The sequence below is a fragment of the Pteronotus mesoamericanus genome, unplaced genomic scaffold (genome assembly GCF_021234165.1).
Source record: "Pteronotus mesoamericanus isolate MK-2021 breed Mesoamerican mustached bat unplaced genomic scaffold, CSHL_Meso_final contig_192, whole genome shotgun sequence".
In the NCBI taxonomy this organism is placed as follows: domain Eukaryota; kingdom Metazoa; phylum Chordata; class Mammalia; order Chiroptera; family Mormoopidae; genus Pteronotus; species Pteronotus mesoamericanus.
The window spans coordinates 250,816-274,546 of NW_026555082.1; the positions used below are offsets into that span (position 1 = coordinate 250,816).

Below are 23,731 nucleotides of genomic sequence, written 5' to 3' on the forward strand. Positions count from 1 at the left end.
AGTACTGCTCAAGGTGAAGTGCCCCTGCCCCAGGAAGCTGAGCCTGACTGTTCCAGGCCAAAGCAGAGTAGCCCCTGGGGCCAAAGGACTTGCCTGCCTCGCCTCTAACCTTTGCCCTCCTCCATATGCTAAGTGTTATGCTGCCACATTGTAGCGAGGACACCGAGGGTCAGAGAGACCCGGCAGTGGCCTCGGACCCCCGGGCCGAGACGGGGCAGAACCCAGTGTCCCGGCCGCGCAGCCTCAGCCCTTTTTGGCCTCCCATGTCCCCGCTCCTCCCGGACCTGCGCTCACCTCTGACCCAGCGCTAGTCAGAGCCCAAGGACGTGTTTTGCCTCCCGCTTTCCCCGGTAGCCTCCAACCTCCCAAGGGGAGGGACTATACACCCACCCTTGGCAGCTGGCAGCGCCTGGCACGTCCTGCGAACCTACTGTGAGTTCACTGAGCTCTGACCAGCGCCAGCCTGCCCTTGCCACACTGTGCCACTCACGGGCTCCCAGATCTCTGCTCCGTAGACTGCAATGGGAGCAACCGAGTTGGATACAGAGAAAATGAGGAAAAAAGAAAGGCCTTTCACGTCGCAGAAGTTGTTGTAGAAGACACCGGGCATCTCTGTGGCCAGCCGTCAGGACCTGTGGGAAAGCCTTGCCTCCTGACCTCAGGGGAGCGAGCTGAGCTCTGTCCCTGCAGCTGCGGGACAGCCCGGTGTGCGGCCGTGCACCGGGGACACGGCGCCACAGGCAGGTGCGCGGCCCCATGGGACGCTCCTCCTTGCAAGGGCGGACCACTCTGCTTCTGGAAAGTCTGGAGCATTTGAAGTATGCGCCCATCCCGTGGTTTTGAGCAGGGAGGGGACGAGGTATGTGGATGCGCCGAGCAGCTCTTGCGGAGGCAGGGATTCCATCCTGGCCACTCCCGCCCCCAGAGACCTCGAGTCTGGCCGCCCGCAGCCCCGTTCCTTCAAGCAGCGTGTCACGGTGTCCCCACGGTCCCCGTCAGTCTCCTGAAATGGGCGCTGTTGCCCGGCCCCTCATGAAGGGGGACTTTCCTTTGTTCATCGACTCCAGTGACTCCACCACCATGAACACAGTGGCAACATCCAATTTTAGTATCAAATCTTAGGGCAAAAAAATGGCTGCTGAGGCTATTCAAGAATTCAGCAAGTGTTACACACGCGACTCCATGTTAGAAAGAAAAGGCCGAAGTCCACGTTGGTGCCAAAGAGAAGGAGCGAGTGGGGAACACAGTGGGTGTTTGCACTTTGCCGTGACCGAGGATGTCCTACAAAACAGGCCTTTGTGTCGACCGGGAACAGCCCAGGATTGTGGTGAGACACTGGAGAGGACCGGGCCAGGCAGTTCCACATGCTGAGCCCAGCCCGTTGGCAGTGTCGGTAAATGCATCCATTTTTTATTCACTCAAAACGAGGCATTGTATCCATATTGGGTGCAAAATAAGCACAACAGTGACTGCCTACGCCACAGAGCCATCTGGCAGACCGCAGCCGCCCTGGCAGAGCTGCTGGAGCCAGGAGGAGGGGGAGGGTGCAGACGCCCCTCGGAGTGTCCGGGCCCAAGGGCACGGAAGTCTGTAGACACCGCACGCTGGGGGCCGCATTCTGCCCCCCAGCCGCATTCCTAGGCCCTGACCCCCAGTCACTCAGAAGGTGACCGTATTTGGAGAGAGGGTCTTTAAAGAGGCAATGAAGTTAAAGTAAGGTCACTAGGGTGGCCCTAATTCACTGTGACTGGGGTCCTTACGAGAAGGGGAGCTAGGACACAGACATGCTGCAAGGGACGGCCACTGGAGGACAGAGAGAAGGCGGCTGCCTGCGACCCAAGGAGAGCGGCCCGAGGAGAAGCCAGCCCTGCCCACGCCTGGGTCTCGGACTCGCAGCCTCTGGAATTGCGAGGAAGTAAATGTACGTTGTTACGGCAGCCCGAGCAAGCTAATCCCCCCTCGTAACGCATCTGGGCCCCGGGGGAGGGGGGCGCTCCCTAACTGCCCTGGTGGAGCCGTGGACCCGGCAGGCTGGCAGCGCCTGTGTGGTTTGTGAAGGTGAATGGATGTGGCACTGTTGGCCACAAAGGAAAAGGCAGGGGTCGAAGTGGCTGTGGGCTTGTAGGCCAGGGGCTGCTTTCTAGGTCCGTTTCCTAGACGGCTGATAGTTACTGCTCCTTCTCTTCATGGTTCCAGATCATTTCATGTTTCTTACCCACCAATATTTCATTTTCTTTATTTAAAAAATGCCAGTGCAAGTTCATTAGCCCTTGTTTTGAACATCCTGTTAGCTGTTCTTTTGTAGACTGGGCACGTTTTCAGATGCCAGCTTTTTCTCTCTGTTGGGCTAAGTCCTTTAAAACTCAGCCACTGCTGCCACCTGGCCCAGGACGCCTGCCAAGAGCCACCAGTCTGGCCTGAGGACCCCTGTCCACCTCTCCAGACCCTTGCCACACTGATTTCAGGGCGGTCGTCTGTGCTGGGGGCTCTGCGTCTCCGTCACCCTGCGCAGCCTGTGAGCGAGCCGGTGAATCAAAGGACGGATGTGTCATTTTCCTAAAAGCTGGTCATTCAAAGTGGCTGGAAACAATTTGGAGTACTTTTTTATTGTGGTAAAAATACAGGGCCCTTCTTTTATTACAAAATCATAAGTATATACTTCTGTAACATAACAGTATCACTCTCAAGCATACCATCGGACATTTTAGGTGAAATGTTCAAATTAAAACTATGTTACACCCATACTATTACCCTACCAACCACACTCAAGCAGGCCTTACGTCTACTAGATCCTGTATGTGACAAAATTTGCGACGTAAGCCATTTTTAAGTGCACAGATGTGATGATGTTAAGTATGTTCCCAATGTTCTGCAACCATCTGTTTCCAAGATATTTTCATCACCCCAAACAGAAACTCTGTCCTCATGAAGCGTTGTTCCCATTTCTGCTTCTCCCCGCCCTTGGTGACCTTTGGCCTGCTTTCTGCCTCGATGAATATGCCTATTCCAGACATTTCATACAAGTGGAATCATATGATATTTGTCTTTTTATAACTGGCTCATTTCACTTGGCATAATGTGTCCAGTTCCGTCCACACTGCGCATGCGTCAGCCTGCACTGCTTTCTACGGCCGAGCAATAGCCCGTCCTGTGGCTAGACCACACTTTCTCTACCCGTTCGCCAGCTGTGGACCCTGGGGTTTGTCCGCCTTTCGGCCCCGGAGATGACGCTGCTGTGAACGCAAGTGTGAGCATGTCGGTCCGAGTCTGTTTTCTGTCTCCCGGGTGTGTACCCGGGAGCTGGGGGGGAATTCTAGGGTTAACGTTGGGAGGAACCGCCACACTGTGTTCCGCAGTTGCTGCCCCATTGGACGTTCCTCCCAGCAATGGATGTGGTTCAGTTCTCGACATCCTCACCGAAGCTTGTTGTTTTCAATTTTGTGGGTTATGGCCTTCGTAGTGTGTGTGAAAGGGCGTCTCATTGCGACTGATGTACAATTCCCTAATGGCCAGAGATGTTAAACATCTTTTCATGTTCTTATTGACCATTCGTGTATCTTTTTGGAGAAATGTCTATTCAAGTCTTTGCCCCTTTTTTAAAAATTGGATTGTTTATCTTTTTATTATTGAACAAAATGGTCAGAACTTTAGAAAATGGGTTCCTTAAAAAGGTGGACGCTTCCTATCACCTGGCTTTCTAGGAAGCTTATTCTCCGAGGGTTCTAGATTGACGAGGTTATTTTAATCGTCTCCTGTGCCTCCCCCTTTTTTGGCTTTTCTCTCACTTTTTTCCCCCTAGTACTGGGTTCACCTTTCAGGCTAAGCTTCAAATGGTACTTGAAGAACCAAATTGCAAAATTCCATATTGGAAAATGCTACAACTCAAGTGTACAAAGATCTTTTCCAGTGCATTTAGGATATTAGAAAACTAGATTGTCAATTTGTATTATTTGAACGCTCTTTAAAAGTGGTCCTACAGAGATGTACCCCGAGCAGCACTTCTGATAGATTTTGTATGGGGTTGAAAGCAGGGTGTTGAATGTAGAGAGGCAAACGTCTTCTTGAGTAGATCTGAGTGTCCGGCTGGCCGGAGGAGTGGGTTCTTTAACCTCAGCCTCACTCTGAACTTGAAGTGGGAGGAGAGCCAGGTGGGGGAGCCCCAGCCCTCGGGGAGAGGAACCAAGGAGACCCATCCCGTAGGGACCGTGATTAAAAATACTTGTACGGTCTATTAGGGAAAAAAACGCTACAAGCTTTAGATACTGAAATCGTCCAATTTATCTTTTTCCTTTCTTTGTCCAAACTGAGTATTTTCTTGTGTGTGTGTGTGCGTTTTTTTTTTTTTTTTTTTTTGGTGTCCTATCTCATTTCATGAAGAGTTTTTAGTATCTTGTGACACTTGAGCAGGTTTGCTGGGGTCATTAAAATACAGACGCACACATGTGCACTCGCGCGCATTTGGGGTATTCTGTATGGGCTTTTGTTCCGCTTTCCTCCCCTTTTTTAAAGCTCTCTGGAAACATTATTGACATAATGCTAATCCGAACCTATTTAAATGCACAACTGGATCGGTTTGACATGCACGTATGTCCGTGAATCTGTAACCACCCAGATAATGAACATAGTTGTCTGCCTCTAAAGTTTCTTTGTGCCCCTTCATTGCCCCTCCAACCACTGACCTTCTGCGCTGCGCCTTTCCTTGCGTCGTGGGTGGTTTCCAGTACGTGGGATCCCACAGCACACACTCTGTTCTCTGGCTCCTGTCCCTCGTGTAATTATGCTGAGATCCATCCATGTTGTTATGGCTTGTATCAGTGTTAAATGTTTTTCTTACGAAGCTCTGTATCCATTGTGTGGACATACCACGTTCTGGGTACGCATTTATTTGCTGATGGACTTTCGGGCTGCTTCCAGCTTGGGACTATTACAAATAAAGTTGTTTTGACCGTCTGCATCCAGGTCTTTGCACGGACATGTGGTTTTTCATGTCTCCTGGGTGAACACACGGGAGCAGAATGGTGGGACCAAACCGAGGGCGAGCCGTTCAAACTGTGTCCCAAGGTGGTTGTGAGGATTGCATCCCCGCATAGTGTATCAGGGATCCAGCTGCTGCACGTGCTACCAACGCTCTTTTTGTGACATGCTGGTCTGATTGTGACGTTAGAGTAAGGCTGGCTTAATAGCTGAGGTGGGAAGCGTTCTCTCCTCTCCGGTCACCTGGGAGGAGTTTGTGTGGAGCGGTATTGTTTCTCCCTAAAATGGCTGGTAGAATCCACCAGCGCTTCTTCTTTTTTGTGGAAAGATTTTTAACTATAAATTTAAAATTTTAAATAAAGCTATTTAGATCTATTCTTGGATGAACTTTAGTATTTTTTTGCTTTTCAAAGAATTTGTATATCTCTTCTAAGTTATCGAATTTATTGGCATAGAGCTTTCCTTTCTATCCCCTTGTTATCCTTTTATTACTGTAGCTCTGCAGGGATGCTGATATTTTGTGTCCTTTCTCATTTATTTTCATCATTAATTTGGATACAGGTCTGTCAATTTTGCTTACTTTGCCAAAGAACTAGCCTTGGCTGGACTTCCCTGCCCTCTTTTGTCCCTTTCAGTGACGTGTGCTCAGGTGCGTGTTACCGCCTCTCTTCGGCTCACTCTGGGGTTCTCAAGGCACAAACCGAGGTCATTTCCCTTTGCGCCCTCCTCTTCCCCTTTCTTCTTTTCTACTGTAGGTGTTTAGCACTAGAAAAGTCTAAGGACTGAATTAGCTGCATCCCATGCATTTTGCTTTGCTGTGTTTTTATGTTCATTCAGATCAAAATGCTAGTTTTCCAGTCTATGCAATTTGAGTTAATTTTTGTGAAAGTTGAAGGATCTCTGTCTGTGGATATCTAATTGTCCCAGCACCGTCGTTGAAAATACTACCCTTTCTCCATTGAATTGCCTCTGCTCCTTTGTTGAACATGAGTTGACTCTATTTGCGGGGTCTGTTTCCGGGCTCTCTGCTGTGTTCCGTTGGGCTGTCTGTTCCCTCCCCAGTAATGTGATGTCTTGATTGTGCGGCTCTGTATTAAGTGTTGAGTCAGGTAGTAGCAGTTCTCAGTGTTGTTGCCCTTGCCCAGTGTTGTGTTGGCCCTCCTGGATCTTTTGCCTTCCACATACACTTTAGATCAGTTTGTTGGTATTTACGAAATGGCCTGCTGGAATTACTGTGCTCACTCTATAGATCAGGTTGGGAAGAATTGACACAACAATATTGGGACTTCTTCTGACCCACGAACATGAAATAGCTCTCCATTCTTTCAGATCTTTTTAGATTCTTTCACCATCATTTTATAGTTTTCTGCGTACAGATCCTGTATACATTTTGTCGATTTATCATAATTTCATAGTTAGCTGCATATACATCCTAAACATGTGTTATTAGATTTATACGTATTTTAATTTTGGGGTACTATTATAAATGATGTTGTGTTTTTAATTTCAAATTTCAATTCTTCATTTCACAGGAAAGCGGTTGACTTTTGTATGTGAACCTTGTACCAGGCAACCTCGTTATGATCACTTGTTCTGGGAGTTTTTCTTGTCTCTTCTGTGGAGCTTTCTGGGTAGACATTTACGTCACGTGCGGCCTTCTCTCTCCTCGCCCAGTTTGTATACTTTCACGTGTACTCGTCCTCTCGCGCTAGCTGGGCTTCCTGCGCGGTGCCGAGCGGGCGTGGCAAGAGCAGATCTCCTTGCCTTGTCCCGCCCTCAGTGGACAGGCTTCCAGTGTCTCGCCTTGAAGTAGGCGAGGAAGCTGTGTGCACCCAGGTCCCCAGATGTTCTCTTTATCTCTGGTCCGAAGCAGTTTAATTGCCCTCTGCCGTGGTGAAATTTTCTTCACGTTTCTTGTGCTTGGGATTCATTGAACTTCTTGATCTGCAGATTTATAATTTTTGTCAAATTTGGAAATTATTCAGCTATTATTTTTCTAATGATTTCTTTATCCCCCCCCCCTTTCTCCTCCCCTTTGACACGCGGGTCCCCTAGGTATTAGGACACTTGAGGTTGATTTACAAACTCCCTGATGCTCTATTCTTACTGATACTCATTTTTTTCTTTTCTCCTCCTCCTCTTCCTCCTCTCCCCCCCTGCCCCAACCCACAGTCTTTTTTCTCTCAATATTTCTTTTGGATAGTTTTTATTGCTATTTCTTCATGTTTACTAATCTTTTCAGTTAATCTCATCTAGTACATTGTACTTTTCTAGAAATTTGACTTTAAAATGTATGTAAGAATATATTATATGTATAAAACATATATATGCATATACCTCCCTGCCTCTACCTAACATATTCAACCTTTCCTATGGCTTCTTGAACATGTATATTGTAGTTACAATAACGGTTTGATTTTCCTGTCTAATAATTCTGTCATCTGTGTCATTGCCGGGATAGTTTTGCTTGGTTGATTCTCTTCCCGATTATGGGACGTATTTTCCTGGCTGGTCATTTTTATTGGATACCAGACATTGTGAATTTAACTTTGCTGGGAGCTGGATATTTTTATATTCCTATAAATACTCGAGCTTTGTGCTGGCATGTGGTCATGCCACTTGGACACAGCTCTGTTGGGGACCACAGCCACGCTTCGCCAGGGCCGCGCGCTCTGAGTGCCTCCCAGCTCCCTGAGGGGCTGCGGGGTGGGAGCCCTGGTGTCTGTCCTCTCTCCCTTCCTGGCAGTTCTTTCCAAGCCCTGGGGGACTCCCGCACACGTAAATGCTGGTCGCTTCCCAGCTGAAACTCGTTTCCGGAGTTTTTGTCTGCAGCCCCCTCCTCTAACGAACTGCCCTGCGAAGGCTAGTCCTGGTGGCTTTTCTGGACTTCCTGCTCCGTCTCCTCGCCTCAGACGTATCCCCTCCCCCGTCCCGTCCTGGGAGCTGCGGGGTCTCCTCTTCTGCTCCCCACCTGCCTGTGTAATGCATTCAGTCTGCTCTGTTACACTGTTGCGGGTAGGGTGGCAAATAGGTGGCCTGTTATTCCATCTTGGCTGGAAGCAGAAGTCGATGGATCTTTTTAAAAAGTAGTTACACAATGTCAATAAAAAAAAAGCAGGGGCAAAGCTTTACAGTAACAATAATAACCACCCACAAAAAAAAAGGATGTGGCTTGTGGGAGGCTGGGACTCAGACCTGCCTTTAGAGTCCACCCTTTGGCTGTCGCAGCTCCACCTTCTTGATAGGAACCTGACAGATAGGTGTCCAGCGAGAAGCAAGGTGTTTCCAGTTTTAATGTCTTGCATGAGCCAATGTGTCTGCCACGTTGTCCCGAAGGCGGACAGCTGGCTTCACTGTGTGTTGGGGAGTTTTATGCTGGAGAAGCAGGTATCTGGCACTAGCCCCACTGGCGGGTTTTTAACGTTTGAACTGTGCTTTTCTGATCTTTCATTTCCAACCATTAAAGGACAGGCTTTCATGCGAAGGAATATTGTCTGAAACGAATGAGAGCTGTTCAGTCTAGACTCTCAGTGTTGCGGGTTATGTAACCGTACCATGCTTTAAATAGAAAATTTTTATACTAATGGAAATTAATTTAAAAATTAAGTTAAGAATAGCTTTTCTTTTATTCTTTTTGCTTAGTTTTTGAAACAGTGTAGCAAATAACATTTTATGAAAGCCACCTTTTTAGATAACTTTTTATTGAGTCAGCTCAGGGACCCACGACCCTTATGTCTCTATCAGATGTAAGGAGTGAAGGGTGCAGCCGCGGTCTTCCCGGGAGGCAAGCTCTGGACTGCAGCCTCAGGCCTTCCTCAAGTCCAGCCCTCACGCCCACTGTTTGCTCGGCTCCCCGCTGCCCAGCCTCCATCACTTTAATTGGCGGCCCTGCCTGACTTGCTCGGGAGCCGCATTTGTTACAAGCTCTAGGCTTTTCGCTCTCTGCCATCCCCTCTGTCCCAGAGACGGGACGCGCGTTCCTGCGTCAGTCTCCCTGCGCACGCTGCTGGACCTTGCTGCAAAGGCCACATTTGAAAGCATATTGTTCCACACCTGGCTGGGAGCCTCTTTCCTGCTCACCCGCGGGACCTCTTGTTTGCTTTCATGCTGTGGGAAAAGAGGGTTAGCAACTTAAAGTTTAGTTTCTGACAGAAACAAGAAACAAGATTACTCCTGCAAAGGCAGAGGCGTGTGTGCGCTGTGTCTGTGAGTGCGGGGGTGTGGTGTGTGGACGTGCACCCGTGTGTGGCATTGAATAAACACTCCAAAGATTATGAGGACTCTCGGGGTTCCATGGGAAATCTTTGTTAGGGAAAGTGAAATTAGAGTGTATTTCAAAATAAAATCATTGGCGCATGTGCTAACTACTGAACCTGAGAATTTCCAGGGCGCTCTTGCTGTGATTGTTCTTATTCCCGCTCCATTCACGAGGCGTTGACCGCAACCCAGTCGCTCGCCTGTCGTCCTGCTCTCCACCCCGTGTGTTTTGAACTCGGTTTGGCTGGTCCTTGAGTTGCATCTCTAGCCGGGCTCTTGGCCAGGCTCGTGACTAGGCGGGGCGGGGCCGGTGTCATTGCTCTCATCTGGGTTCCTCTGTCCCTGGCTTGGCTCTTTGCTGGCCGCTCACCGCGCTGCCCGGCCCCAGGTCTGACCCAGGAGGATGCTCACTAACATGTTACTGAATTAAGCGGGAAGCGTGCTGGCTTCAAACTACATCATGTCATCTGAACTCGGCGTAGCCACGTGCAGCTCCTTCGGGTGATCCTGCATATTCCTCTTTGTCTCTAGTCCCACGATTTCACAACCTGACACTCAGAAAAGACCTTTATCATGTCTTTTCCCAGATTCGAGAGGCCCTGCCGAAGACCCTCTCAGCAGCAGGCAGCGGCAGCATTTCTGTGTCAGCCAAGGGCGGCCATGGGTTCTTTCACTGTCAAGTGTTCACACGTTAGCTCTTGAGCGTCAGTTGAGACAGGTTGGCCGGTGCGTGGGGTCGGTTCTTGTCATTGACTGTGAAGTGATGAATTTCAGAGCTGGAGCTCAAGTGGCAGGTCCGGCCCAGGGGTAAGTGAGACTCGGGGTCCCCAACTGACCCACGTGACGAAGGAGGACCAGGAGCCTTGGACGAGAGGCAGAGCGGGAGCCCCCGAGCCGGGGGCCATGTTCAGAGCCGCACGTGGGCGGGGGCGGAAAGCCGGGCCGACGCCGCAGAACCTGTGGCGCCTCTCTGCTCTGCCTGTTTCTCTATTTCAGAGCAGTAGTTCCACGCGTGACCGCGTCGCATAGCTCTCCTGCAAACAACGTATAGTATGGAAAGGCAGCTTGAATGGGAGATGTCTACCTGCAGGTTATCGACTGAAGGTTCTCATGCCTTACTGCTTGCATGATTGGCTCTAAAACGCCAAAACCCTGTAGTAGGATTTTTTCCTAAGTACATTTGTCTAATATTTTGGAAAAGGTAAAATGATGCAAAAATTCCTCGTGTATTTGACTTAGGGCCACGCAGGCCCCACCGGAATCAGTACCTGCCATCGGAGGGACAACGCGATACGGCGGGAAGCGCAGCGGCTTCCAGCGAGCCCCTGGCCGGTCGCTTTCCAGCCGCGGGAGGCAGATGAGGGGGACGAGAGACCCAGCCGCGCCGACCCCGCCGACCCCGCCTGTGAAACGGGAGGGCGTTGTGTGGAGCGGGGCATGACGCGGCGCTGTGCCTCGCGTGACACGTGGCGGGCAGCAGCTGCTGTTGCTTTAAAGGATGACGAGGAGAAGTGAGAAGACGTCCCGGCACAGGCCCAGATTCTAGGTGGACTGGGTAAAAGCCGGAGGCCCTGTGGGCTTCCGAAGCGGTGAACTCGGACAGCAACGAGGTCTTCGCCTCGCCGGATTTACAGCGTCAAGGGCCTCTTGTTATCTCTACGTAATGAGACAGTCTGATGAATAGAGAAAAAATGCACTTCCCTCGCCTCTTTAATAGAATAAAACGGTCAAGTTACCGGAAGATCTTTTTGTGCCACTTTTCATCGTGAAACGGTAATTAAACTTAAGTCATGGTCACAAATAGCCACACGAAGATCTGGGTTAAGGACAGAGCCTCAAGCTTGTCTGTTTGCCTGCGGAACCAGGGGCGATGTAGGTCCCACCTGGACCCATGACAGCACTTTGAATTCAGAGAACAGCTGGCATTTGGCCGGGCTTCGTGAGGTGAGGTCTGGGACATAGCCGTGCTGGGTCCGTCCTTCGCCCGCAAGTCACGTGCTACCATGTGAGGGGCTTGTATGGAGCTCCCCTCGCTCGGCAGTGACTGTCACACTTCCTCAGCTGAACACAGGAGCTCCAGGGTCTGCAGTGGTCCCTTCTGCTCTGGCCTCGGCCTCCCAGGGCCCACGCACTGCTCAGCTCCTCAGAGTTTGCTCTCGTAACTGTTGGTTTGTTTTTTTAAAGACATTATTTATTTATTTATTTATTTATTTTTAGGGAGGGTAAGGGAGGAAGGGAGAGGGGGGAGAAACATCATTGTGTGGTTGCCTCTCGCACGCCCCCTACTGGGGACCTGGCCTGCAACCCAGGCCTGTGCCCTGATTGGAAATCGAACTGGCGACCCTTTGGTTCACAGGCCGGCACTCAATCCCCTGAGCCACACCACCTAGGGCTCTAGTAACTATCGTTAATGTTGATTTCACTGAAGGTCAATCCCTGTCTTTTGCTATTACAAACAATATTAACAACAATGAACTATAATGTTACACTCCCATTTGTGTCGGGCATCTGTTTGCCATCATTGCATCAGGTGTTTCCCACACGCCAACATTGACCCTCACGAGAACTTCAGGAAGCAGGTGGTACTGCTTATTCCTGGAGTGGTCGAGTCATTTGTCTGGGTCACACGGCAGGTAAACGAGAGACCCAGGACTTGAACCCTGCCTGACCTGAAAGCCACGCCAGTGCCTTTTCTGAAGCACAGGGACCCAGCCACCCGGTGCAGAAACGCCGATTGTCAGCCTTTCCGAGGACCCCGTCTAGACCTTGACAAGACGCCATGAGGCTGGAATTGAGCCCTGAGAAGCTCTGCTGCTGGCGGATGAGGCAGAGTAACTTCTGGAACAGGTGGCGGCCAGTGAGACATCCGCGGCAAGAGCCACGCTCCCCCGCGGGCTGGGCTCTGCCCCAGATGAGGGCCTGTCCGCCCCCCACCCAGCGCCCGTTTGTGTGGGCGATCTCTGAGGTTGCTCCCTGATTCCGAGACAAAGGGAGGCTCTGCCTGTGGCGTGGACGGCGGTCCCCTTGCCTTCCCAAGGAATCGCGCCGGTGCCCGTGCCCCAGCCCCAGCCAGTAGTTCTCTTTCAGACAGGTTTTCAAAGCCTTGGAAACGCTGCGCGGCGGCTAAGCCAGGCTCTGGGTTTTGTGTGTCGTCGTGCTAATCAGCTCTCCTCCCAGCTGGGGTGTAAAGTCGCTGGAACCCCACTGGCCTTTCCTGGGCACAGGAAGGCTAAGAATGTCGCACGGCTCACACACTGCCAAGAAGCCTGCAGCCTGTCCCCGAAGTGACTGCCTGCCGGAGCAGACGGGCCATCACAGGTCAGCGCGGCGGTGCTGCCGGTTCTGGAGAGCACAGGGCGGGGGGCGTCTCGCGGGGAAAACGCCCACCGAGCTCGTAGGGGGTTCTCTTACTTAGCGGATCAGGCATTTCAGGGTTTTTTTTTCCCCTTTTATACTAAGTATTTGTATGCTGCTGCCAGTGTATATAAAATAATCATCCTTGTGAAGTAGAAATTCATGAAAATTCGGAGAGGTAGATGTTAAGGACCAACAAAAGCAGGAGTTTGTGTGGTGTGGCACGTGTTACAGGGATAAGCGTTTTGTACAGGCTTCAGATTTAGCTCTCTTTGAATATTCACTGGTTCGTGAAAAGTGGTTTAGAACGCCTTCAAAGATTCATTTCATTACAGGAAGGAGCAAACTTTCTGGGGTCTGAAGGGATTGGTCCTTGAAGATACTCCAGTCAGCAGGGGGTCATGTTGAGCTTCTGCAGACAGAACTGTTTCACATCTGCCACTCCCTGGGAAACCTTCATGCCTTTGAGCCCGGCCCCCAGCCGGAGCTGTTGAGCCACTTTCCTCATAGCAGTGACACTTGAGGAACCAGACATGGTGCACGCGACAACTGGGCCTACTGGGCAGTGGGTCCACGGGGCCAGGGCCCAAGCATTTCAGTGTTTAATCACTTGTATTTGAAGGCAGGGTTTTTTTCCGGGGTCTTAAGGAGGTTTTGGGGGCTTTGGCTTGCATTTCCCTAATGCCTAATGACATTGGACATCTTTTCATGTGCCTGTTTGTTCTTCAGTGAAGTTTTTATTCAAGTCCTTTCTTTTAGTTCCAATGTTTTGTTCATTTTGGATTTGTACTCAATTTATTTTCTTCCCTCTTGAAAATGGGTTCCATTTCTTGATTTTGACTGGGTCCTAGTAATCCTGGATCGCATCCTGGACATCCCACAGGTTAAGCTGCGGGGACCCTATTTTCTGCTTTCTCTGATGAGCGCTGTTTCCTCTCTCTGAGTGGGAGTCCTTCTTCGCCGCCCTTGAACTGCAAGCCCTGTTTATACCACTGCAGCTCCAACCTCAGCTCTGACCTTTTGCGGCTGGCGGGGGTGCTTGAGACCGTGTGACTGTGCATAGGAAGAGGCAGAGTTTGGGGGTCCCCTCTCTGGCTTTTTCCATCCTGGGATTTTCCCACTTTCTTGAGTGTTCAGTTTTTGGACTTCACTTTTTGGTTTTCTCAGGACAAAGCATCTACAGAGTTTTCCCCATGTACCCTTACCCCACGGTGCACACCGCTCAGCTCTGGCAAAATGCCACGGAAAGGGGCATTGACTTGTATACTTGCCCGCCTGTCCTCGGCCGAGTGTCAGCGCCCCGTCAGAGTCTCTCTGCCGCTTGCGCCCTCTCTCTGGAGCCTCTGGGCGGCTCTGTGGGGTCTCCAGGCCTGCTGATTGCTGTCTGCGGGGTGTGCCCACGCGGGCCTCTCATACCGGGAAGCAGAGCGACTGAGAGGCTCCCCTTTAGCCGGGAGACGCAGGCCGTGAGCAGGAACCCAGGAGGGTCGTCGTCACGGGGATGCTGTGAAGAAAGAGAGAAGGCCGATGGCCGAGTGCGACGGCGTAGGAAAGGCTGTGAGGAGGGCGCTCCGCGGGGCCCCCGCTTGGAGTGAGCCCTGAAGAGCGCAGAGAGCTGGTCGGCACCGCCGCGGCGTGGCGAGCGAAGGGAGGGCGACGCAAAGTGCAGTCCGAGAGCAGGGAAGGTCCCGGAGGGCCTCCTGCGCCTGGAGAAGAAGTTGGGAATTAAAGATTTTCTACCAGACCACGTTACTGTGGCCGTAAGGATAGGCTGGCTGAACAGATCTGGCCACTCAGACTGCATGGTCTGAGCGGCCGGTCCTTAAAAGTCTCTCCCGATGGGCGGTGTGGCCTTGTGATTATCTGACATGTCCGTGTTGTTGGAGCAAAAGCTGGAAGGCCGTGCCATGGCTTCCAGCGCTGTGTGGGAAGTGGAAATAGCGTCTAATATTCCTTCTACCTCCGAGGCCCTCTGATACCGTGGAAAAGAAAAATTCAATAACAATTAAAACCGCGGTGTAAAAAATGAGAAGCACGAACGCAGAGGAGGGGGGGCTGTAGCAGGAGGAGGGGCTGCAGCCTGTGTAGGGAGAGAGTCCCCGAGACTTCTGCGGGAAGGCCGTCATCTTCCGTTTTTAATTATTTTGTTATAGCGATGTGCTGCTGTGCGTTTATTGGGCTGATTTCCCTGGGGAGCACGTAAGACTCACTTGTTCCTTTCCTTGGTTCAGATGACAGCGCCTCCGCGGCAAGTAGCATGGAGGTGACAGACCGCATCGCTTCCCTGGAGCAGCGGGTCCAGATGCAAGAGGACGACATCCAGCTGCTGAAGTCCGCCCTGGCCGATGTGGTCCGGCGGCTGAACATCACCGAGGAGCAGCAGGCCGTGCTGAACAGGAAAGGACCTACCAAAGGTGGGCATTTCACATCACCAGGCGCAGCGGGAGGCTCGTCTGGGACGGTCCTAGCTCTGGCCGATGCGTTACACTCTTTAATTTGGACGGAGAAGCAAAACTTAGAAAAGCAATGAAACAGCACTGTCAGAATCACCACACGAAGCAGGACAGTGTTCCTTGGCTGGGTGTCGGTGACGCCGTTGTCGCGATCAGTGAGTGCCTGGCAGGTCCCGGGAGGCCCCGTCCACAATGGGAGCGATTGATTATCCAGATTCTCCGGAATGGAGTTAGTTTGCAGAAAGCCCCAGCATCCCCAGGTGCCCCAGGAGGCTCTCCCTCTGGAAAGGGCGTTGCCAGCTCTCATCTCCCCCCCCACCCGGAGCCCACCTCACACTGTCCTTCGTTTCAGCCCAGCCACCACGTAACTGACCCCGTGCCGCACACGAGGGTCTGCGCTGAGGCCCGGGGCCTGGAGGGCCAGGCCCTTCCCCGAGGAGCTCAGGGCCCCAGGTTTGTCGCTCACCCCCAGCCCCCCACCAGCTAGTGAGCTGCTTCTGGGCCGAACTTCCTATTTCTTTTGACACTCCCCCTCTGCCATCCGTGGGGGCAGAGCCCACCCAAGAACCCCATGTCGGGCCGAGGTCCGGCAGGCTGAGACACCCGTCCCACTTCCCAGCGGCACCCGGGCACGAGACTAACAAAACAGTGTTTGTGTTTTCGGTAACTTTGTAGGGACCCTCTTCTGGAAATTTTGGAATTAAATCGCCCCCTGACAGCTGTCCAGCCCCCGCCTACCCTGCTGTCTGCTTTCGCCTGGCAGGTGCGGCCCACCTTCAGCCAGAATGGCTCTTCCGCAGCGCCAGCCCTGGAAAGCGGAATGAAGTTCCTCTCGGCTGTGGAATTCCCTAGGTTAAAACATCTGGGACTGAGGCGTATAAATGTCCCTTTAACATGAACTTCCTTATTTTGTTTGGATTTAGCTGGCGATTTCACAGTCACCGTATTTTCCCTGGAGTCAGGAGAGGGCCCTGTCCCGTGCGCAGCCGCCAGTGTTTCCTCGCGCACGCGGCCATCTCTGCGCGTTTCTATGGACAGAAACGCATTTCCCGTCCTCCAGGGTCATCGTTGCCACCCCATGTGAGACACAGGTGCTGGGCGATGTCTGCGCTCTGAATAATCCTTTTAAGTAATCGTTCCCCCCTTCGAAGTTGCAAAGTGATTAGGGTATTTTAAATACAAGCTGGGTTGTTTTAGGTATGCTTGGCCTGCTCAGCTTTCCAAAAATAATTTTGATCACTACCGTATCCTAAAAGGTCCATTCGCAGTAGTTCATTTCTACAACTTCCTTGTTTTTAAATTTTTTTCAGAGATTTTATTTATTTTTAGAGAGAGGGGAAGGGAGGGAGAAAGAGAGGGAGAGAAACATCGATGTGCAAGACTGGTTGCCTCTTGCATGACCCTAACCAGGCACCTGACCTGCAGCCCAGGCTTGTGTCCTGACTGGGAATCGAACTGGTGGCCCCTCAGCTTGCGGGGTGACGCCCAACCAACTGAGCCACACCAGTCAGGGCTACCACCTCTTTATTTTTAGAAAATAAGGGGGTAAATAATATAAGAGGGCTATCCAGGAGTTATCTTTTCTTGATTAAGAGTAAAGTTTGATTTTTATAAAACTTTTCAGAGACGTTACAGCCGATGTTTCTTTGCAACATTCTTTCCATAAGTGAAAATAAATCGAAGCATAGAAGCCAGAATGTCACCTCCAGGAATAGAAAAAGACCGTAAGGGAGGAGTCACTGAGGGGGAGGCATCCCCTGACGCAGGGGCCGTGGTGTCCCTGCTCGCGTGCAGCTCACGTGGGGACGGGGACGTCGCGGCAGAGGAGAGGGAGGCGTCTGTCACTGGCGCTGGGGGCTGCTGCTCCCGTGGTACAGCGATGGCCCGGCAGGCGCCCCTCTGTCCGGGGAGCGGGCCTCCGGCAGCCCTGGTTTGGCTGGGGGAGCTTTGAGGCAAGCTGGGTTAGGCAAACCCCCTCCGGCTTCTGGAAGACCCCATCATGACCACCATCACGTGACAGGACCCTGGCTTGCCATCCTATGCAGACCCGACGTGGACTGGACACATGGCACTGTAATTTTTAAATATTCAGTGTCTTTTTTTCTCCTCCAGTGTTACTTGTCCAAAGCTTAGGGCCTGTCTGAGCTTCGGGGGCACGTCCCTGTACTGTTTGCCCAGGGACAGAGAGGCTGTGCCCCAGAGAATCAGGCCGCCGTGGAGGGCAGCCAGCCTTCACAGTGCCCAGAGCACGTGCGTGGCAAGCGCTGGGGCTTTGTGCCGCCCGCGTCCCCCACTGCCGGGCGCGCCTCCTCTCACTGCCTCAGTGTGACCCGGGAGGCCGTGGGTGGCCATTCTCTTTCCTCTCTATGTCAGCTCTCTACTCCCTGGAAGAAGGTCATCCTGACCTCTGAGCTTTGACTGACCTGGTCATTCTTCGTAGGACTCACCTAGTACGACAGGGAAAGCCGCGTTCTCCGGGAAATAACTCAGCGCAAGTTCGAGGCTTCCGGAGACGGGGGAAGACTCTGGCCGACCCCCTGAAATGCCTGTGGACTTAGTTTATAGAGAGGGACCTGTGTCTCAGGCCCCCTTTTTTTTTTTTTTTTTTTTTTTTAGCAATATTCTCCTGTCCCTATTATGGCCAATGGTGCTAATTACCCAGTTCTTCTTAACCCAATGATACCGGGTCATAGGATGAACTCAGCCTCTACCTGAGCTCCCCACACTTCACTATTCTTTTCCTTTTGTTTTGTTTGGTTTTTTAATGACTATTAAGAACTGGTTGCCCTTTCACACATCTTCACTGTGGAGCACGTCAGCCCACAAAGTTAACTTTGTCATGTTGGGTGTTCATGCAGATGGGAAGATCTGCTGCGCTTGGGTGACCATATAGCAGGGAAAGAGAATCACATTGCTTATGGGGCAGATATTCTAAAACTCTTGCTAATATGCAGGCTTTTTCAGTGTGGTGGTTGGGGTGGGGGCAGTACTCACCACCCGTGGAATGAAGCGAGCAGACCCCTTTATACGTTGCTGGTGTGTGTAAATACGGGAAATACTCGGTGAATGAAGGCGGTCACTGTGGCACTAAGCACAGTGGGGAAGAACTGGGTGGGGATCGGCAGAGGGAAGCAAGCGCCAGCGCAGGGCCAGAAAACCTGGCCCTCCCTGACCGGAGGCTGCGTGATCTTTAAAAGTGTCTGTGACTGGTAGCAACAGGGAAGATGCTTATGTATTATGCGTTATATTAGGAGCTAAAAGCAAGATATAAAACTGCATATACTGTATAATTTCAACTAAATAGACACAATCTGTGCAAACATTTGAAAGAGCTATACCAACATTTATTGTTTTTTTCCCCTTAGCGGTAGGATTATGATGTTTTTCTTTTTTTATACTTCTAGCTGCCTTCTAAAAGTCCTTTGGTGTATAGTCCTTAATGGGCAAGGGAAATTTTTGTGTTAAAAATGGCTCTGTTCTTCCCACCGAATCCGACCTTCCCGCCCGGAGCCCCACCGCAGGGCTCACAGCAAGCATCCGAAGCCGGAGCCGGCTCCCCGGCGCACAGGAAGACAGGAGTCGTGGGGTGGAGTGGGGCGCAGGGGATAGTAGACCCATTGTGCGCGCGCACCACTGATTTCCATGGCAGTGCCAGGAGAGCGTCACGGGATTTTAAATGCAAAACACAGGTCAAAATAGAGTTGTTGTCCGTGCGTCTGGGTTGTCTGTTTTGTGGGGCGTTAACCAGTAAGAAGTTCCGGCTTCTCATTTTAATTTTGCCACAATTTGACAGGTCACCTTTTGTAAAACTTTAATGTATGTTTGCAAACCTTTTTTTAAATTAATAGTCCCATTAATGATCAGAGACTTTGGAAATGCCACCAAAAGCCTTTGCTGGCAATGCTGGTGAGCCAGTCAATCCTGCCGTCCCAGGGTGTGGAAACCTGGTCTTCGAATTCAGCCGTGGAGACTGCTGCTGAAAGCAGCTAAGGGTCATCTTTGAGAATGTAGCCTCTGCTACGCTGACACCTAACCCCAATATTTAAAATGACAGCATCGCTGCCGGTTATTAGTGGGCTAAGTGCTTGGCTTCGCAGGAGGGGTTTTGGATGTTAGCTCCCCTCCCCTCCCCTTTGTGGGGGGTATCATTGTGCCCATTTTACAGATGAGGAAGCTGCCCCAAGGAGGCTGAACCAGGTGCCCCGGTCACCCCACTGCGGGGGAAATCTGGGCATGGACCCCAGGCCTTGCTGCCCACAGGGATGGGTGCCTTCCGCCTTCATGCGCTTTGCCAGGTGCTCCTCTGAGCAATATTATGTAAATTAGTATTAGTCAAATGCAGCCAAATATTTAAGAAATGAATAACCAGACAACAAGAAATGAGAGTTCTTTTCTCAAGGTTTGATTTGATTTGCAAATTACAATAGATCATCTTCAGCACATAATTATGTGAAATATTATGCTATGGTCCCCTCACAGATTTTATTAGATAGATACAAGTAGCAAATTTAAAAAATTTTTAAGCTCTTTGCAGTGGGTTAAATTAATGAATAAATTAACTTGGTACTTTATCCTGGTGAACCACAATTAGAGTGCAGAATTTTCCCCTCTCTTGTTCACTGTGCTTTCTCCTTATCTCCCTCCTCACACATCAATTAATTACAGAAGTAACTTCTGCCTTCTTTTGGGCAGAACACACTATAGTTTCTTCCATTTTTCTCATTAATTGCCCTCTGCAGTTTATATAGGAATTCCTTAGTGATTTATAGAAAAGGTTTAGTAGGTATATTCAGTTTTTCAAGACTAAGGAAGATTGTTTTTAAACTTTGTATTATGAAAATGTTCCATTGTATAAAAAAGTAGAAAGAAAAATACCTCTTATTTTTTGTCTGGCTTCAGTGCTCATCAGCATGTGGTCGGTTTTGTTTTATTTGTTGTTCCTCGTCGCCCCCATTCACTTCCCCTCACCCCATTATGATTTTTTTTTTACATTTTAGTTTTTATCTTTCATTTTAGAAAGAGGCTAAGGGAGGGAGAGAGAGAAATATCAATGTGAGAGAAAAACATCAATGGGTTGCCTCTCATACAGGCCCTGACTGGGAATCCAACCGGTGACCTTTCGGTTTGTGGGACAACACCCAGCCAACCGAGCAAACACTGGTCAGGGCACATGTTGCATTTTTGCCAGAATAGCTTTAGGATCAGTACCTGGAAGTGGGGTTTCTGGTCCAAGGGCTAAATGCACCTGTAATTTTGCTGAGTGTTGGTGACCGGCATCTCCCCCAGCGCTTTCTCAGTTATCTGCCTGGTCCTACAATTCAGCCAAAGCAGGTTGTCTGCTCTAATTCCAAATGTAGACCTACTGTAAATTTTGAAAAAGATAAGTAGGAATTGTAGGTCCGTAAATGGTCAGCTATGCTAAAATTAAGCTGTAGATTTCACACACAATCACCTACATAGGCCTAATGGAAAGTTTTACTGATCAAATATTGCACACTGAGTTGTAAACATAAGTTAAAAAGGGTTTCTTCATCTTAGATTATCAGTCTAAGGTACAGCCTCTCCAGCAGCGAGGAGCCTGGCTCCACCCATCCTTCACGTTCAGTTCCAGCGTTCGCATGTCGTAGTTGCGGAATTGCTCGCCATGCCCGCATGGCAAACGCCTTGACTAACCAGAGTACAGCTCTCAGTGCAGTTCCCTCTGTAACGTTACGATCTCTGTTCATTTCCAAAGTTACTTTCCAGAGTGCCTTTCCTCTCCACCGCCATCCATGAGGCTATAACATGTGTTTGTAGTAAGTCAGATTCTTTTGCCACAATCTGCACTCCATCATGGGGTTCCCCCAGCTCCTAACTGATTTTTACTTGCGTCCATTCATGGTCACGCTCTGTGCGGTAAGAGTTTATAGGCTCTGACAAATGCATAGTGTCACATTCTGCAACTGCAGTAGTGTCCGGAGGGGCTGTGCCCCCCTAAAAAACTGTGTGCTTTGCCTAGTCAACCCCTCTGCCTCCTGCCCTCACCACCAACCCCTGGAAACCATGATCTGGTTTTCGTCTGTGTAGTTTTGCCTGTTATAGATGTCACATCGATGGCATTGTACGGTGTGCAGCCTTTCAGACTGGTTCCCGTCACTTAGCAAAATGGATACAGACTCACCCAGGTTGTCATGTGAATTGTTTCATTTGCTTTTTTGCTGAATCATATTCCATTGTGTGACTATACCAGAGTTTTTTTATTCGCTCACCGATTGAAGGACATCTTGGTTGCTTCCAGTTGTTGACAGTTATGAATAAAGCTGCTGTAAATATGACGTGCAGGTTTTATATAGATGTAAGTTTTCCAATCAGTGGATAAATACCCAGGGTCACTCAATTGCTGGATTGTAGGGTAAGGCTATAGTTAGCAACTGCCCAACTCTCTTCCAAAGTGACTGTATAAGTTTCCATTCCCACCAGCAATGAATGAGTTCCTGTTGTACCACATCCTGGCCAGAAATTGGTATTTTGTCCGTCTTTTGGACTTGAGCCATCCTAATAGGTGTATAGAGATATCTCATTATTGTTTTAATTTGCATGTCCCTAGTGACAAAAGATGCTGAACATCTTTTCATATGCTCATTTGCCATCTGTGTATCTTCTTTGGTGAGGGGTCTGTCCAGATCTTTTGCCTCCTTTTTTTTTTTTTAATTGAGCTGTTTGTTTTCTTACTGCTGAGTGTCTAGAGTTTTTAAAAAATATTCTTTATACAAATCCTTTATGAGCTATGTGATTTGCAAATATTTTTTCCTATCACTTGTCTTTTCATCCCCTTAACAATGTCTTTCACAGAGCAGAAGTGTTTATCATGTTAATGAAATCCAAGCTATCAATGTTTCCTTTCAGGGATTGTGCTTTTGGTGTTGTATCTAAAAAGTTATCCCCAAACCCAAGGTCACACAGCTTTCTCCTGTGCGTTCATCGAGAAGCTTTATGTACGTTTTGCATTTTACACTGAGGTCTGTGGTCCATTTCCAGTTAATTTCTTCGTAAGCGGTGCGGCGAGTGTCTAGGATTGATGTTCCCACACCACTTGTTAGAAATCACCATTGAATTGTCTTGGCACCTTTGTCCATTTTGCCGGCATTGGTAGAAACCGATTTCTTCCTGCGTGTCTTCAAGAGTTACCTTGACAAGGGGCCAGTTCTGATGTCCTTTTCTGCTTGTCTTACAGCAAGACCGCTGGTGCAGGCCCTGCCACTGAGAACTACCGTCAACAATGGCACTGTGTTACCAAAGAAACCCAGCGGCTCTCTGCCATCCCCTTCCGGGACCAGGAAAGAAGCTGCTGTGCCGGCGTCAACCAAAAGGTGGGCACGAAGAGCGTCCGCGGCGCTCCAAAGGCACAGCCGTCTCGGGGGTTAAAATAAGCGTCCTTTTCTTAGGTGACACTTTGCAGTCTCTCATCTGTGTTAAAGCTTGTCAACATTTGGTGTGTTTCCACAGTTTCTTAATTTCCTTTTGGAGTTGTTACTTTATAGAAATGCAACTGATTTTTGTGTGTTGGTTTTTATATCTGCAACTTTGCTAAAATTGTTTATTAGTTTTAAATTTTGTGTGTGTGGGACTCTAGTGTTTTTTACACATAAGGTTATGTCATCTGCCAACAGAGACAGCTTTCCTTCTTCCTCTCTAATTTGGATGCCTTTGATTTCTTTTTTGTGTCGAGTTGCACAGTAGGACCTCCAGTCCTGTGTTGAATAGTGGTGGTGAGGGTGGGCATCCTCGCTTCGTCCCTGTTCTCAGAGGAAGGCCTTTTAGTCTTTCGCCATCGAGCAGGATGTTAGCTGCGGGCCACTCACATATGGCTTTTTATTACGTTATGGTAGTTTCCTTCTATTTCCAGCTTGTTGAGTATTTTTAACATGAGAAGATGTTGAATTTTGTCAAGTGCTTTTTCTGCATCGTGCATCAGTCAAGACAAACATTTGGTATTTGTTCATTCTGTTAATGTGACGTATTACACGGATCGATTTTCCATTCTGTTAATGTGTGTTACGTCCATTGATTTTCATTATGGCGAACCGTCCTTGCATTCCAAGTGTGAATCCCACTTGGTCATGGTGTTATAATTATGTTAATGTGCTGTTCCATTCAGTTTGATCTTACTTTGTTGAGGATTTTTGCATCAGTGTTCATCGAGGACATCAGTCTGTGTAGTTTTTCCTGTGTCTTCGTCTGGTTTTGGTATCAGTAATGCTGGCCCCATAGAATAAGATGGCAAGCGTTCCCCTCCTTCAATTCTTTGGAAGAGTTTGAAGAGGACTGGTATTAATTCCTCTCTAAATGTTTGATAGAATTCTCCAGGGATACCATCTGATCCTGGGATTTTTGTTGTTGTTGTTGGGAGATTTTTTGATGACTGCTCTGTTTCCTTCCAACTATTGATATGGTCAGAGTTTTTGTTTATGAATCAATCTTGGTAGGTTGTATGTATCGAGGATTTTATCCATTCCTCTAGGCTATTGGTTTGTTGACATATATTTGTTCTTGGAAGTCTCTTAAAATCCTTTTTATTTCTGTGACATCCATTGTGATCTCTTCTCTTCCGTTTCTAATTATAATTGAGTCTTTGCTCTTTTCTTCTTAGTCTAGTGGAGGACTTGTCAGTTTTGTTGAACTTAAAAAAAAATTCTTGGTTTCACTGATTTTTA

At 49.4% G+C, this 23,731-nt stretch overlaps 1 protein-coding gene and 1 pseudogene across 6 annotated transcripts in view; one reads left to right on the forward strand and one right to left on the reverse strand.

Moving 5' to 3' along the window:
* Positions 1-23,731, forward strand: part of EML1 (EMAP like 1) — a 138,798-nt gene that overhangs the window by 69,012 nt on the left and 46,055 nt on the right. For all 6 annotated transcript variants that reach the window (XM_054567714.1, XM_054567709.1, XM_054567713.1 and 3 more), the window contains exons 2-3: positions 14,817-14,999; positions 22,252-22,387. In XM_054567714.1, coding sequence (XP_054423689.1) covers positions 14,817-14,999; positions 22,252-22,387 — 319 coding nt within the window. The remainder of the gene's footprint in view (positions 1-14,816; positions 15,000-22,251; positions 22,388-23,731) is intronic.
* On the reverse strand, positions 12,915-13,120 carry LOC129066200 (guanine nucleotide-binding protein G(I)/G(S)/G(O) subunit gamma-5-like; annotated as a pseudogene).